The following is a 17,522-nucleotide window of genomic DNA, read 5'->3' on the forward strand; positions in this document are numbered from 1 at the left end:
TGAACGTTAAATAAATGAGAGTATGTTATGCTGATTGCAGATGAAATGAGCTTAAATTTAAATATTTAAGTATACAATATTAAAATTACATACCAATTTTGTCTTATATAGTATTTTACAGTTTATTAAATAAAATAAAATATAACGGAAGATAATTTGGCCTTAAAATGGCATTTATCATACAAAACTATGTTTTTAAAAGACTGTGTTAAAATAAATGTATATAGGTATACATTTCATTGATATATGATATCTTATCAGTTGAATTATAAATTAGCGTTGTTTTATTGAATAATTTGTAAAAATTGTGTCTTTATCATGAAAAAAAGATCCGCTACGAATTGAGAACTTTCCATTGTTTTTGAAAAAAAAGCAGCTAAGACAGTAACAGAGTAACTTAAAATTTATACCCGAAAATAAATAAGATTATATAATATACCAATATATAAAACTATTATGAATGAAATTGAAAAAAGGCCCTAAATTTTTTCAAAAAGAAAGTTGAAAATAAATTATACATGTACGATATTATGGTTAAAAGTGGACATTTTTTCAAAAATGTCTGATCTTAAGTTGTAGGTACAATGTTGCAGCTCTAATCAACTATCTTCACAGGAACATTTACTTCGATTAGTTATAATTAATATAATAAGTGACACTTTATGCACAATTATCTCTACGTAAGTTGTGAACAATTAATTATCCCTTGCCAATCATTGTTTACCATATTTATTATCCCACCGTGTTTAATATTTACAAAATAATTAAAATGAAAGACAATAACGATATGTACAATGTACATATGGGATAAATATTAATCTTAATAGTTATACAGTTATGGCCAGTTTGTTTTAGAAATAATAAACAAAATAAGGGTTACTGCAGGCACAGGATACAAAGTCCCTTACATTTTAGTCTTATTTTTATTGTAATTTAAACATACAAATATGAGTGCTGAAATTATCGTTATATTATCTAATAAAATTTTGGACAATTCGTAATAAGCAACATTCTCAGTTTCTACCTTCTATAGCAAGATCAATTTAAATAAAACACCATCGAAAAATTTCTGGACATATTGTCTTACGCCTAACTTACAACTAAATACACGTTCAGAGTTGAAATATTTTAAAACTTCAGCATTATCGTGTCATCTTGTACCACGCCCTTCCCGTAAACGTCTGTTGGAAATGGCGTGGACCCGTTTCAGGTGCACAGTCCCGAATTGTCCACTAGAGACCTGGCCAGCACGTCGGCCGCCGCGATGTCACTCACTTTACCTTCGAAATGTCCTCGCACGTGGAACATGAATTCGGCTTTGCCTGCGAACTCTTGCCGGCACATGAGACACAAGTGGTGAGCGTGTGTGTGTTGTCGTTCAGGCGCGTAGTGTGTGTGGCCGTGCGTGAAGTACGCGCCGCTTCCACTGCCCTCGTTGACAACCGTTGCCGTGGACACGGAGGCAGTGGCTATACCGTGGCCGTTCAATATTTGCTGGTTCTGATTGTGGTGGTGCAGCAATTGAAGCTTCTCTTGATTTGTTAAGTGAACTTTGTCTTGTTGCTGGAAAATTTAATGATGTTTTAGTATGGTATCTTATATCTATAATAGGTATCATTACAAAAATACTCTATCTCCATTTTAAATGTAAATGTAATAAACTTAATAATATCATATTTGATCATTATATGGTTTTGGTAAAACAAAAAAACTTTGACAAAACTTCCTTCTTACTTAAATCTCTGTGAATATGCGCCATCATTACCTGATGTTGGGTCTGCATCTTATCTTGCAAGAGCTTATTATCAGGTAGATGTGACTTAGCATGAGCAGTCCATTCCTCTCTCGAGGCGAACAAGCGACCACAAAGCTCACAAGACCACGACACCACCATGCCGGCTGTAGCCGCTGCTACAGCTGCAGTCGTTGCACTCGTATGAACCAAGTTTGTGTTCTGAAATGTTGCTCTTTTTATGTAAAATCTTCATAACTTCAACGGAACTGGGCCGATCATTAGGTATTTTATTTATATTTATAAATATCAAGTAAAAAGGCACTTAGAAATTGATTGTATGATTTATACACTCAAAGTAAGACAACATAGAAACAGGTCTACAAATAATCATGCAGAAAACCAGCGTCAAATCGGGTTTGTTAATGTTGAAAAGTAGAGCCTACGAAGAAATCAGAAAGAGTAAAAACTAATACACAGCTATACTTTTTTTTAAAGAAAATGACGATATACCTATTTGCTAAAGACAGATTGCGCGATAAAAAAAGATGAAACAACGAAGAGCAATTATTAGGAAGAAATGACATGCGCCTCAAAAAATATTAGTAATATCTACTAAACGTAAATTTCTTCCATGCTCTGTATTCTCTTTGGGATTTACCGTAAAGTTGTGTCCAGGTACCTGGCAGACCTGAATCGGCTGCTGATGTGAATGCTGTTGTTGTTGTTGCTGCTGCTGTTGCTGTTGTTGTTGCTGTTGTTGTTGCTGCTGTTGTTGTTGTTGCTGTTGTTGTTGCTGCTGCTGTTGTTGTTGTTGTTGTTGCTGTTGCTGAGCCACTGCAGCAGCAGCAATTTCTGCTTGACTCGGTTTAGTATCTTCTTGTTTTGTCAATTGTGGTTTAACATCATCTAACTTAAGTGCTGTGGAAACAGATGTATATTTTCATAATCTATATAATATTCGACAAATATTGCCTTCTTAAGGTTTTTTTTAACAACTTACGTGGTATTGTAATGCTTCTTTTACCTAGAGGTGCTATATTGGACGGTGTGATGTGTTTTAGTTTGTTCATATGAAGTACTAATTTATCTCTTCGTGCAAATGCTTTATTACATACTTCACATACGTATGGTTTTTCACCTGAAAATGACAACATATTATCATTAATAGCACCTAAATACCATTTAAAAAAAATATGTTTGGGAGGAAGATATATTTTTACCGTACCTGTATGTATTCTCATGTGAATTGTTAATTTATCCTTACGAGCTAATCCTTTGCCGCAAACTGTACATTCAAAAGCTTTGCTTCCTGAAACATCAATCAAAATTTACATGCTGCCTCGATACCTATAGGTAGTTAAAATATAATGATGAATACCAATTATTGTTCAATACAATTTATATTATTACCTTCATTAGTCGAACTAGTCGGTTTAATTGCTGGGTGTTTTCTGACCACTGCGGTACCTTGTAACGCTTTTAAACGAGTTCCGGGATGCATAGATCCTCCTTCTGTATATGGTTCCGTAAATGGTATTAAATTAGGTCTTGGTATAGTATTTGTTACCTCTGGCGACCTGTAGACGATGTCGTAACTAAAAGTCTCTATTAATTGTAATATACTGGTATGTGGTGTGGACTCAATAATTTTTTAAGCAATGCTTTTGTGATTTAATTATATATTCTTAAACGTCTGTTGTAAATTAATAGCTAAGTAATGGAAAGCGTCATGAAAGTTATGAGTGTGAAATGAAATTAAAGCCGGTGCATTTATTTATAGAAAATGTCTTTACCAGTTGCCGAGGCTTTGTAAAACACGAACTCCTCCTTCAAATCCCATTCCGACATCATCTGGTACGGTAAACGTTGAATCTGGTCCTCCAGTACTGGAGCTCACTTGTGGGACTTTAATTGGTGAATTAATTGTAGTGTAATGGTGTTGAGTGGAGCTTACTGTTGGTGGTGAGGGATGGCCAGGATGTGTGCTCGCATTTTGCGCTTGCTGTGAAAAAAAAAGTAAGATCAATAATGTACAGCACATAACGATAACGTAGGAGAATATTCAGTTTAACTTATTCAATGATTCATATTTCTAGTCACCTGCATTTCTTGGTGATGCCTGGCATTATTCGAATTATTAGCTTGTTGTTGCTGCTGTTGGTGTTGTTGGTGTTGCTGCTGCTGTTGTTGCTGCTGCTGTTGTTGTTGCTGCTGTTGCTGCTGCTGCTGTTGTTGCTGCTGTTGTTGTTGCTGCTGTTGTTGCTGCTGTTGTTGCTGCTGTTGTTGTTGTTGCTGCTGCTGCTGCTGTTGTTGTTCACGACGAGCAGCAGCAGCAGCTTGAGCCATATGTTGTTGAACAGCAACATGAGCTTCGAGATAGGCGGTTTTTTGTGCTTCAGTCATTTTATCCATGTTGACCGTTCCATCCTAAGACCAAAAGAGAAAGATTTACAAACTAATAAAATAAAAAAATTATTCGAAAATTATTTACAACAAGAACTAACATTAATAAAAACGTTGGTTAATCAGAATAATATATTATATGGAATATGGTGGTTACCTAATGATAATAAAATATGGAATAAATATTAAATAATAAAAATATTAGGTAACACCACTTCTTGTTTTGAATATCAAAGGAAAATTCATTCATTCAATCATTAACATAACGTCAGATTTTTTATCGTCTCCACGTACTTCCCACCTCAATGAATGTCTTAGAGGGTAGGAGACACCCTCAGTGCATTCACCCCGGAAAGTGAGACCAACCCCCTGCCTACTTTCATTCCATAACACGAACACCCTATGTATAATTGCCCAAATTCGGCAAGGGATGGGTTCAACGAACTCCTAGAACACGGGGAAACGGACGTGACGTTTTCCCCTAAAACTATCGTTTTGTTTTGGTTATGGAAATATTATCTGTAAGGAACTTTGAGGAATCAGATTTTCCTAGTCGAGTTTCATAAAATAGATATCTAGTAAACTCCTGCAGAAGGCCTACAGTCATGTCCACTCTTACTATATTTGTACAAGAACGTAGAGGCTAGAATTATTGTAAATCTGAATTTGCATGATTGTAGGCCGTAGGCTATAAAATAATAGTACTCTTCGTGTATTTTGTAGTTAAAAGTTATACTTGTTATGTATTACTTTATATGCAGTAACACGTTTCAAAATCTATAAAAGATAAAAGGTAGCGTATATTTATTTTATGAAAGTGTGTACTTGTATTTTTTTAACATTGCATTATTCCGCGACCATATGATACGTTTCATATTAACTTTCATTATTTATACAATGTTTTATAATAAAGAACAGAGCGGATTACTTATCTTCCGGATTTCAAATACCTACATCAAAACTCTACGTTGGTCAATTAAGAACTCCCCTTCGCATGCAAAGTCGCTGCCTACGCATATTCATAAGCATCTCATTACGGAGGACACTCCACCGATCAAAATTCGCAAATCCTTTGTTTGAAGGTACACCCTCCTATAGATATTGAGGGGACGAAATCAGGGGCCTTATCACTCTCGCACTGATTAAAAGCAAACTACCCTACGGCTTTGCATATGACGCCGGAGCGTGCCACACGATTGGAAACGCTCTGGCTATTAGATATACAGTTAGTTATTGCCTGTAGCTATGATTATGATACACATGTATCGATGAACATTGAAACAAATGTATGGTAAAGTTGTAATATTTTAGGTATCTATAAAAATAAAAAGTGTAAAATAATTTATAATAATTATAGTACACGAATCTAATATGATCGGAACTTCCTGATATATATTTTTCTATTTGTATAACTCGATTCACAGTAAAATAAGCAACTACATAAATACGTACCCATATAAATATTTCGTTACACACGGATGCCATGCTAGCCTAAGCCTAAATCAACGGTCACCTAAACACACGACACATACACAAAATAAAAACACTACATGCACGGTTAGGAAAAATGAACACTATTTTATATATGAGGTAAGTAAAAGTACAAGGGAAAGTAAAAGGGAAAGGTTCAAGACGGCCACCCCCGGTGGTTTCAAAGTGATAAGTGCAGGCAGCCTTTGCAACGCTCAATTGCACATTTTACTGAAGGGATCTCTTCCTAGAGGGATGCGGTTTGCTTGAGAAAAGTCTATACTAATATTCGTCGTATTTAGTCTATCCTTCTAATATTATAAATGCGAAAACTTGTGAGGATGTGTGCGTGTTTGTTATTCTTTCACGCAAATACTACTGAACCGATTACAATGAAATTTAGCACACATATTGCACGGAAATCCCACCGGAACGGGAACTACGCGAGTTTTTGTTTGAATTAATATAAAGAGAAAGGATTTGATTATGTTAGTTTGTTAGATACTCAAAAACTACTGTTACTGAATAAAGTATGAAAGCATTTTGATACTTCGCATTAGAAGTCGTAGAGCCACTGAGATTTGTCGTTGTATAATTGGTTCATATATTATCTGTTGTTGTAAGTGATAAAAAGTATATGTATAAAAATACAAATCTTCATATGTCATGCCTGTAGGATAAACTTAACTTCAAACTTTACATAATTACGATTTAGCTCTTTTACAGCTGCTACGTGCTTGTAATCTTTTTTTTTTATTTATTTGTTATATTTTAGTCTTTGTTCAAAAACAACGAAGAGTTACTTATATTGCATAATATACCTGTAGTAATATGTAATTGTATATTACGGTCGTTGTACCCAATGAAGTAGAAAGATAATATAATAGGATATTGTATTTTGTGAGCTTTTATGTTACAGAAACATGATCTAATAATCTTATTTGCATCTGGTTATAATTCCATTATGTATTGTAGAATAAAATAAAACTAAACGAAACACAATTAAATGAATCTCCAACTAGCAAGCGATAAACAATTTTGTTAAAAAGTTTCACATTATTTATAGCGCAAGCTTTAAGTTCAAGGAAACTTTGTTTCATGTTAAACAACGATTATGTAATTTATTAATTCCCTTGACCCGTTGTGATGTATTTTTATTGAACAATAATATATTTTTAGGTCATAATTACTATTTATTGTGCAGTTGAAACCATTAATTTAAAGTGCTTTAAATAGCGAAACTTCAAATAGCTATTGTGATATTTCATGTCTTTATAAAGTTTCATGATAGGCCGTGCTAAGAGTAATTTTGATCAGTCGCCACATTTAGGAATGTGGAAGCGGAGTGCAAGTGATGTTCAGGGGTGCTGCGGGCCCCGTCGGGTGGTGGGAGGCCGTAGTAGGAATATCCTTCACCCGCTAGGTCAGGGTTAACTGTACCCCCGAGCCGACAGCCTTCGACCTTGGAGCCGATGCGTGTTGCAGTGCACCGGTTGCATACCACCCACAATCTCATACTGACGCTCGCCTTTTTCATCGTTAATAGCGCATTAACCATGTTAGCGAACGTTTAAGTAGAGAAGATAAGCGTTAGTGTACTAAGAGAATGAATGATGAATATTTATTTAAATATACAATCTAGCCTCAGATTTTAAAGGAACGACTCTACATATTAAACATTCATTCCAAATACAGCGCAACAGAGTTATGTACTCTCGCCTGGTAATAAGATACAAAGTCAATAACAAAGACAAAACATTTCTGGACATGCGTACCAATACACGAATTTGTATCGCTGTTTCAGAAAACCTTATGGACTACTCTATTAGAGTGAATAGTCCATTACTCTTTAAGACTCGGGAGTATATTCAATAAAGATCCGTGATGCGTTTTTATTGAGTTCGGAATCGTTTGTCTTCGGTCGGTTTGCATCTTTAGTAGTAGTTTAGTTGTAAAGCGATAGGAATAAGGTTGAAATTTGTTTGTTCGTCGGCCGGGAGGTAGTTGGGTCGATAAGCGCCGGGCGCTGCGGATCGATAGAGGGGCGACCTCCGTGCATTGCTGCGTGCCGACACTCAACAAAACAGGCTATACGAATTCTTTGACGTTCCGACAATGACTGTGACTTCGCTACAACCTAATTGATCGATGTTTTCTCATTTTCATACTTCTAACAAGACGATACAAAGAGTCTTCTTGATATTTCTCTTGAATGCGGTTGAATATTTTCTTTGCTCTTTTTTCGTAATAGCAAATAGCACTTTTTGACATAAAAGAGTACTTTCCGAAGTCAGACTGAATATTTTAACTCGCAGAAATATGAATTGGATGAGAGATATCTCGAGCTCGCAATTATTGGAAAATTAATCTACTGCTGGATATTAAATTCTGAGTAGTCTCGAGTGCGTTACAAACGATTTTCATTAAGGATAACTCTGATGAAATTGAATTGGAAATGTATAAAGAAATAGTCTTTTGATACTTTTTGTCAAAAACTTTTGTTGGCACAATTACCTACTCGTGCGTTATTTTTATCATACTAGAATTTGGAAATCGATGTATATGACACCTAGGGTAACAGGGTATTGATCATTCGATAAGAGTTATCGCTATTATTATATCATAAAGGAAATATGGATAAAAAAATTTATTCAGACAAACCGAAATCTAGGATCATGTATAGATAAAATATAGGATTTATTTTGTAAATTGACTTTTTAACAACAGCTTGGTTCGTAGCGTTTGCGTTTTTTATAGCGCCACTACCTTTAATCTATGTGTATTAATAAAACAACATATTTAATGAACACACATAGTTTTTTACATCTTAATCTAGTCCAAGAATTCAATGTGTAATGTCAAAAATTATTGTATTGATAAATCTAATAAAAAAATTTACCATCTACAAATATAATTTGGTATTTATAAACTAAGAAAAATACACTTACTACTTTCACCTAGAATCTTTATAGTCATTATGTTACGTTTTACGGAATTTTATGAACAGTTTACCAAATTACCTCAGTTCAAGGTCGAAGCTTCGTTTCGTAAATATTAAATTCTTTAGCGAATTGACCTAAAATAGCAATCGTATCATGTTGCATTATTAAACTCGTAGCTGATCTAAATTATTCTGAAAGGGATTAAAAAGTGCATTGAATAAGAATAACTAGCTAATGTTTATTTCAATGTCCATATTTTGATGAAAATAGAATCTGAATTCATATACTATAATATACTTAGTTCTTGGTGAATATCTATTTTAGTAAATACTTTGCTCTACTTATTTCTCGGCATTCACAAACTATGGAGTCTTTGTCAGGACTGAAGGCATTTAAAGTAGACATTTACGGGTAAAGCAGCAAAACAGGAAGTAGATCAGCTCTGGGATTTCGATCTACTCTTAAATATTATAATGTAGTTAATAAAGGTATTTTACTAAATAGTAAGGTTTCAAAAATTGTACCCAGAAGCAATTACCTGCGTATAAAAATTTATATGAAAGAAAAATTGTATTTTTGTATCCCCAAGGCGACGTTCTGTATGTTTATGAAAATACATCTACATAAAAAACAAATAAATGATTTATTTATTTAATTGAAAAATTTCTTTCGACAGCTACTACCAAATTATAGAATAGCCTTCGCGCGGCGATATCTCCTAATGGCTACAACTTGAGTTTCTTCAAGAAGAGAGTGTACCTCCATCTCAAAAAGTCGGCAACGCATCTGCAGAAACACCTGTAGTTGAATATGGGCGGTGGACTCGCTTACGATCAGGCGCTCCACAAGCCCGTTTGCCCACACTAATATAAAAAAAGCTATAAACTAATATTCCTTAATGACATACATTTCTTACCTGAAAGTTAATAGTCGAGGTGACGATCCTCATGGACTCCGCGTAGTTCCGTAGCACCGAGTCGGTGTTCAGACAGCTCTGCCTCCACTCGTAGAGCTGTTCCAGCCGCGTCACGCACCGCTCGCAGATCTTCTTCGGCAAGAAGTCATCTTTCGATATCTGCTGGATGTGCATGACGGTTATATACTGAAGTTTATATGAGTTATAGGGTAGAGTTTTAAGCTAATGTTTACGTAGTTATCAGATAGAGCAGAGTGCGAAATTCGTAGCACTCGACTTTGCAATTTATATAAAAAATAGTGTTATATATATAACACGCATACTAAAACTTTTTAAACCTCATAATCTTTTTTATTTGATAGATGCAATAACTTTTGTTTTTTCTTTATTTATTTTTTTGCATAAGAGGCATTATAATAAATAGTAGGTAAATTAAAGTAGAGATTGCGAAATGAGTCTAGTTATATTTTATAATAATTATTGGAAGAACTATAAGTATATTGCATTCATTTGTTTTATATTCTGAAAGAATTACAAACAGACTAGTGTCAGTATTGAATCAGCGGAATAAGTAATTCTACAGCAAAACGGTACAAAAAGCCATATTACGTAACAGATGTATAGTGGTAATAAGTTGAAGAACATTGCATCAAGTGCTTTCATCATTCATGTTAGAAACTTGAAAATTTCCCCCGGGAACTAACATCCGTATCCACGACTTACTATGGATAAATTTTTAATTGCAACTCTCAACTCAATGGAATAATTAATGTAATTTTATTGCAAGCGCAACGTTTAAATTTTTATTTAATTTTCCTATACCAACGATCTGCAAACGAGAATTTCTAAGTATATTCTTCAATTTAAATGTAAATTCACTATTATAGATAAGTTTTTAATACGTGGCTTAAGAGAAAACAAGGGGATTTACAATTATGTAAGCGTTATTACTTTTGATAAATCGTTTTTATTTATTACCTACGTTTTGTTTTCGATACGTTTAAAATAGGTTTTTTTGTTATGTTAGGTTATGGAAATTGTTTTTTTTTTGTTTTTGCAATGCTTAGGTACCTACTTAATGCGTTTACCATTATTGAACAGGTTATTTCATTTGTAGCAATAGTTATTACCTATACATTAAAACAAACAAAACATAAACAATAAAATTCGCAAATGCATAGCTCACGACGTTATTCATAAATAAAAAGTAGTGCAAAATATTTCAAATACCACATGAAAATTATAAAGGATACATAAATGATAATATAAATATGAAACAATTTAATATGGTTTCTAAGGATTATGTTACTCGCGCGTAATTTATGTTGTCCTAAACAAAAATAAATAACACAATGGAGTAAACGTAATGATATTGTTTGTTTAAGAAACAAAAAGGTTTCCTATAATATACGAAAAAAAAAGTAATAATCATTCATCAAATGAATTTAATTAGGTATTTAAAGTAGATTACAATTTATAATTCAAAGCTAAATATGTACCAATAATTTTCTTGTTAACATAAAAAATATACTGATTATATTTGTTTGTAAGTAAAGTTTCAGTACACGCAATCATGACGATTATGCTATTGTTTTTATTGTGTTTTTTTCTAACATCAACAGGTATCATGATCTCTAGCTGGTCTGTGCCGTAGCGCGTAGCGCGCACGCGTCTACGACTCCGCACTCGACGCGTCTCTACGTCTTACGGTACTGTGCACTTTCTTGCCGAATCTTAACATTCCTTTGTCAATATACTGGGTATTTTTTATTTATGTATGAGCTAGGTGTCCAAGCTCCGCGTAGTGCGGTCACTCACCATAGTCGGTAGGCAGGTGCGAAGTTTAAACAGTATCTGCCTCTGCTCGGCCTCCTTGTCGAATATGTGGAGACGAGGGCCGCTCTTCAGGGAGCAGAGGCGACAGAGGTCGGTGAACGCGGTGAAGTTGAGGTCCTCGGGCTCGGTCATCGCGAAGCACCTGATGAGGAGGTCGAGGAGGCAGGAGTTGTCCATGTATACGGCGGTGGTCGACGGGTGGCGGGAGATCAGCGCCGCATGTCGCGGGTGCTCGGGGAGGCGTCACGCCGCCGCTGCGTTTGGGGGGCACTGGGGCCTGCGCCTAGCCCCTTGCCCCCTGCGCCCCCTCGCCCCCCTGCCGGCCCGCCGCCCCCCGGCCCCGGGCCCCTCGCGCTCGCGTCTAACCCCCGCCCATCGCTCCCCTAACGTCTCGCCCGCGGGTGGCTCGGACGCGCCGGAAAATGCGTGTCAGTTTTTCCCTGTCTGCAATCGCCGATTGTTCGTATTGATTATGACATCTTAATTCACTAAGCGATGTGAAGTTGCCGGGCTGGGCGGAGCTTTCGTATGAAAACTAAAGGGTTGCGCATGTTGTTTGAACTTAAATCTTGTAGCAATGATTACGTTGTTATACCTTTTTCGCTCTATGAAATCGAACTTATTTTAATATACCTATTACAACAATTATAATAATTAGAAGTCGATAATACCTACACACATACCTACCTCGAGTACATCTATTTTATTTAATATAACGCAATTATTATAAAATTCAATTCAATAAACAAGTATTTAGTACAAATCATACAATATAATAATTTATAATATATAGTTATCCAAACAGTTAATATATCTACGAATGTGAGAGACACATCGACCAAACGCAGACTAATGCAATGTCATTTCCCGCTGCGCATAGATGTGAGTTTGATGTGAGTTGTAACATGACAATTCAATAACGTAAACAAACAAAACAAAAATACTATACCTACATAGTTATTCTGCAAACTTATAAATAAACATATAAAGCATGTCGGTATCATCTGAATCCGATTCAGACACCCACGCGTACTCCGAGCGGACCCTCGCTATAATCAAACCTGAGGCTCATGAAAATGCGGAAGATATCGAGAACCACATACGTGATAATGGTTTCGCCATTTTAGCTGTAAGTTAGAATAATTGTGGAGGCAGAATGGCTTTTTCGTTGGTATAATGTAGTAATTTTAGGTCATGTCTAGAATAAATATTATCATATGTTTATGAATCAATGATATGAATATGAAAATAGGTTGCAACGTTTTTAAAATTATCCAAACTCCGAGCTGATAAAAAATCTAACGAAAGCAACATCGCGATTCGTTCACGTTGTATCAAGGAAAGCTCTGATTAAAGAAATACTACCTTAATATAATCCATGTTTCATTTATCTACGTTACATATTTATATGCATAATATTTTATCATTGCAAGATCATGGCTATCATAATTGTTTATAGATACGCCAATGGCGTATGCAATAAAAATGTATTTCGGTAATCAGATTCTGCAATCATTGATTAAGTTTCCCAGTCGTCATAAATCGCATATAATATTATAATTTCATTTAATACACAATCTCATCTACTCTTCATATTGTGTTCACACGTCATGTACTCGAAATAAGATATTTTTATTTATCACACATGAAACATTCATCTTCATTACAATGTAGGACACGGAATAATAGGCCTTATCCATCAAAGCTTTTATCGCGTCATTATGAGTCATAGCACAAATAAAATATCGTCATATGAAATTATTACATTGTGCTACGAAGCTTGGAAAATTTCAGCAATATTGTTAAGAAAAGTGCTTATGGAGTAGTTCAAATAGAACAAAATAGTGCAGCTTTTTACAATAACTTTTTTTTCTGAATTGAATAGTTTCATACTAAAATCAATTACATAGTAGGTATGAGTAGGTATGATTACTTCAATTATTAACAACAACCTATTAATGATCGCAGTGTAAGCATGGTAAAGACACAGACTAATAATAATATACTACGTGTAATGATAAGTCTTTAATCAATAGCCTGAATTTGTTTCATTACGATATAGAATGCATAAGATATAAATAAGCATGGTAAAGACACAGACTAATAATAATATACTACGTGTAATGATAAGTCTTTAATCAATAGCCTGAATTTGTTTCATTACGATATAGAATTTTTAGCAATTCTATGCGCCAATCTACAATGACTCAACGTATTTTTTACAATTATGTTCAATGTTGATGACCAATGCTTGTGTTATAATTTATGCAATTTATGCAAATTAATATTTTTTTCGTAGGGTCATAGTTAGTTAGTCAAATTACGTGTTGCCAAGCAGTGTAGTATAGATAGTGAGAGCAGACGCGTGGCTAGAAAGGGTTGTATGCAAAATTCCGCTCGACATAGACCGCGCAAGGGGCGAACCCATTATTTCAAGTCACCGACTGTGCCAACCCTTATTTTGATAGGGCTGACCACCTTAAGATTTTTTACGAATTTAATTTTGTATGAAAAAAAATCTATTTATAAAAATTCCATAAATAAATAATGTTTTAGATTATATAATTAAATTATTTAACGTTGTACTAAATGACTGAATATGTTAGTAAACGAAACAGTATTTTATGAATTAATTTACAATACAAAGCGTTTATCGCCATTACTCTACCAAAAATTATTGCACACCTCGGAGAGTATGTTAGTAGATAGTATGTTAGCAAGTGTACCCATTGTATTGATTTATATTATATTTATAAATACTTTATTGCACTTAAAGATAACAAAACAAGAAATACAAACACTTAAATATAACTTACACTAAGTACAATTGGCGGTCTTATCGCTTAGAGCGATTTCTTCCAGACAACCTTTGGTACAATAGAGGAATAAATACCAAAATACATAAATGGGTAGTGCAATAATAACTATGATATAGGATACACATACATATTATTTATATTGTGACATAAACTAAATAAGTAAAAGGGAATAGAGATTCGAAGAAAGATACCATACTAAAATAATACATAGTAATTAATAATACATATATTATAATATAAATAAATTTTATGTATGGCTAACACTGAGAAAGTGAGATTTAACCATACATTTAAAACTATTTGGTGATTGAGCATTTTTGATAGAGTCTGGCAGAGCATTCCAAAGTTTAGTAGCATGTACAGTAAAAGATGCATCATAAAAATGTGTGCGATGTTGAGGCATAATTATCCTCAACATTTCGGATGAACGAACCTCACTACAATGACCTCTAAACTCAAACCTTTCCTTAAGGTATTTTGGCGTTTTAGGGTCAAATAAAATTCGATACAGTAAATTGATTGTAAATTTTTTGTTAAATCACTTACTTAAATTCGAAAAAAAAGCAAGAGTTGTAAATTGAATTAAAATTTGGTGCAAAAAATGCCAATAATATGCACCAATTAAATAAAACACTAATGTACAACCCTAACACAAAACGTCCCTGGCAGCCCTTCCTAGCGGTCACTTCTGTTATCTATGAAATGGAAACCATAAAAAACTAATTAACTACGATTCGTATAATTGACGACTGACGTTCCGAGTCCGAATCCACCCCAGTCTGGAGATGAAAGGTGTAGTTTAATAATTCGTAATTAACGTTTAAAAATGAAATAAAAATTATATTTAGTACCTACCTACTAAAACCCCACGCAATGTCCATCGGAATAACTTAAAAACAGCAATAAATTTATCCTTATCAACTTCATCAATAACTAATAAATAATATTTTTCGCTCTATCAATAATATTATGAACAATGTTAACTACATCAATATTAATTTGTAGGTACTCCGTACTATCAAATAATTAAGGGTTGAAATCGTTTGTGGCTCTTTTAGTGTTTCATCATTTTTCGTGTTATTCGATTTAGAATGAAAGTAGCAAATAATATCTATTACTTAATATAAACTAGTGTAAAGTTATTAAAATAAATATTCAGTTTGTTTCTATTCTATTATTATTATTAAGATCAATTTCAGAGGCGCGAAGTTCGCTTGACCCCTGAGCAAGCTGCCGAGCTCTACAAAGGCCACTATGGTCGTCATCATTTTCCACACTTAGTGGCTCACATGTCCAGTGGACCAATCATAGCACTTGTACTAGCGGCTAAGAACTGTATTCAGAAGTGGCGAACGCTTATGGGACCCGCTAGGTATGCAAAGAGAAGTTTCTTTCCAAATTTATAAATTCACGTAATAGATCAATCTCATACTGAGTCTCTTAGGAGTCCTTTTTGTGACAGATGTAGGTAATAGGTATGTTTATAGGTCAGAATATACTCTGGATTATATGCACATAAGCTACCTTAACCAGTGTTAAATGAAGCTGTACTACCTATGCGAGTGAAGCTGCAGAATTCAGCTGGTCGGTAATAACTTTATAGTTTTCTATGATGTTCATACTTTCCTATTCCTAACATCCCGAATATTCATATCTTAACTACAGGTACACGCTTTTTAAGGTATCAAAGGTAATTTTACATTAAATTGTATTATTTTTGTATAAAAACAGAGTAGTGGAAGCCCAGGCGTATTGGCCAGATAGCATCAGAGCGTGCTACGGACGTCGCACAAAGTACGGCGATTATTTCAATGCCGTGCACGGGAGTGCCAATCACGCGGAATCGTTGAGAGAAATACATTTCTTCTTTCCTTCTAGTGAGTAAGACTTTATAATCTATTATCTTTATTTAGAAAGAAGTATCATTACGATCATTTTATTTGCAAATCCCATCATAGTGTCATAAAATAGTTAATTATGATACTAAGTTAAAAAAAAATAAAAAGACGTGTGGCACTCGGGGACTGCCGCGGTAAAGCATTGCATAGCATGCCTTCAAGCCACACCTCCGAGCCCGTCGGAGTGGGGAGCGTGAGGTATTTTCGTTACGGAATTTCTCGATTCGGTCCCCGCGCTCAAGACCCGCGATAGAAGCTATGCAATAGCTTAAAATATTAAGTAAGTATGTATACCTAATTACTTACTAAAAATGCTTTTTACATTAGATGACCATTTCCAATTTATATATACAGGGTTACTTGTAAAACACCGGCAACCTCGCAGGACAAGGTAGCTAACATCATAAGCAACAACATTTGTTCTACGACTTTTGATAATTTGTTAGATTTTATTTTCATACAAAAATAAATATTCATTTAATTTTCCGTTTGAATATTATAAACTCTACGCCTCCCAAAAATTCTGTAAACAAAAAGCGAACGAGAGGGGGAAGGGGGCGTCGCGTCTTCCATCCGATAATGAATAGAACATAGACTTACAAATGTTAAGAGAGTACAATAAAAGTTTAAAAAATCATTTAAAAATAATTTATTGCGTTATGCCAAAAGTCGTAGAACAAATGTTGTTACTAATGATGTTAGCTATCTTGTCCTACGAGGTTGCTGGTGTTTTACAAGTAACCCTGTATGTAGTTTTAAATATTTTCGAGATATTATATAGTATGTAGTTAATGAGAATAGGTATTAACTACTAGGTATATCAAATTGTATATTAAATTTGCATTAAAATCGCATTCCAGTGATTGTCGGGCCGATCCTACGCAGCTGGCAGATCAGCGACTACATACAGAAGCACATAGCGCCGAGCCTCCTGCCCGCACTGAGCGCGCTTGCGGCCGAGCGGCCCGCCGAGCCCGTGCTGTGGCTCGCCGAGCGGCTCCGCGCGCACAACCCCAACGAGCCCGAGCTCGGCCCAAGTGCGCGGGAACTGCGACAGGAGGAACGGTGTATCACGCCCGTGCCGTCGGAAGAGACGATTGCTAAATAATTTGTGATAACGTATTGTTCGATTTATACGTGGCTTGTACTTTTCGTTGATATAATATGTTTGATAAATAAATTTTAGTGGTAACCACTCTTTACGTCTTTTTTATTTTATGCCCTACATTATTGTATATGTTAAAGTATACCTACGTAACTAAGGTATTGTAAATAATATTTCTTATCTATACGGTTGCGGGAAACAGATTCATCTACATAAACATAAGAATTTTTCAAATTAGACCAGTAGTTCCTGAGATTAGCGCATTCAAACAAACAAACAAACTCTTCAGCATAATATTAAAGTATAAAGCGCGTCACACACGGTGAAGATACTATAATATTTTATCTTAAGATTCTCTAATATAAAATATTACAGTATCTTAAGGTATCCGGTATCAG

The 17,522-nt window shown here is 34.8% G+C and overlaps 2 protein-coding genes across 4 annotated transcripts; one reads left to right on the plus strand and one right to left on the minus strand.

Moving 5' to 3' along the window:
• Positions 1 to 535: 535 nt before the first annotated feature.
• LOC123693730 (alpha-protein kinase 1) lies at positions 536 to 9,620 on the minus strand. Of its 3 annotated transcripts, none has more exons than XM_045638931.1 (9): positions 9,467 to 9,620; positions 3,836 to 4,162; positions 3,529 to 3,737; positions 3,146 to 3,312; positions 2,961 to 3,044; positions 2,736 to 2,873; positions 2,394 to 2,653; positions 1,766 to 1,954; positions 536 to 1,563 (listed from the first exon to the last, which is right to left on the minus strand). In XM_045638931.1, the coding sequence occupies exons 1-9, from the start codon at positions 9,497 to 9,499 to the stop codon at positions 1,207 to 1,209; spliced, it is 1,764 nt and encodes a 587-aa protein (XP_045494887.1). In that variant the 5' UTR covers positions 9,500 to 9,620; the 3' UTR covers positions 536 to 1,206. The 3 variants fall into 3 exon arrangements, with proteins under 3 accessions (XP_045494887.1, XP_045494886.1, XP_045494885.1); XM_045638930.1 differs by having other exon boundaries at positions 2,415 to 2,653; positions 3,146 to 3,330; positions 9,467 to 9,596; XM_045638929.1 differs by having other exon boundaries at positions 3,146 to 3,330; positions 9,467 to 9,596.
• Positions 9,621 to 12,258: 2,638 nt separating this feature from the next.
• LOC123693733 (nucleoside diphosphate kinase homolog 5-like) lies at positions 12,259 to 17,217 on the plus strand. The gene is made up of 4 exons (XM_045638934.1): positions 12,259 to 12,431; positions 15,321 to 15,493; positions 15,853 to 15,998; positions 16,880 to 17,217. Exons 1-4 carry the CDS (start codon positions 12,294 to 12,296, stop codon positions 17,125 to 17,127), a joined length of 705 nt encoding a protein of 234 aa, XP_045494890.1. The 5' UTR covers positions 12,259 to 12,293; the 3' UTR covers positions 17,128 to 17,217.
• Positions 17,218 to 17,522: the final 305 nt, after the last annotated feature.

This window comes from Colias croceus, chromosome 8 (assembly GCF_905220415.1).
Source record: "Colias croceus chromosome 8, ilColCroc2.1".
Lineage (NCBI taxonomy): Eukaryota > Metazoa > Arthropoda > Insecta > Lepidoptera > Pieridae > Colias > Colias croceus.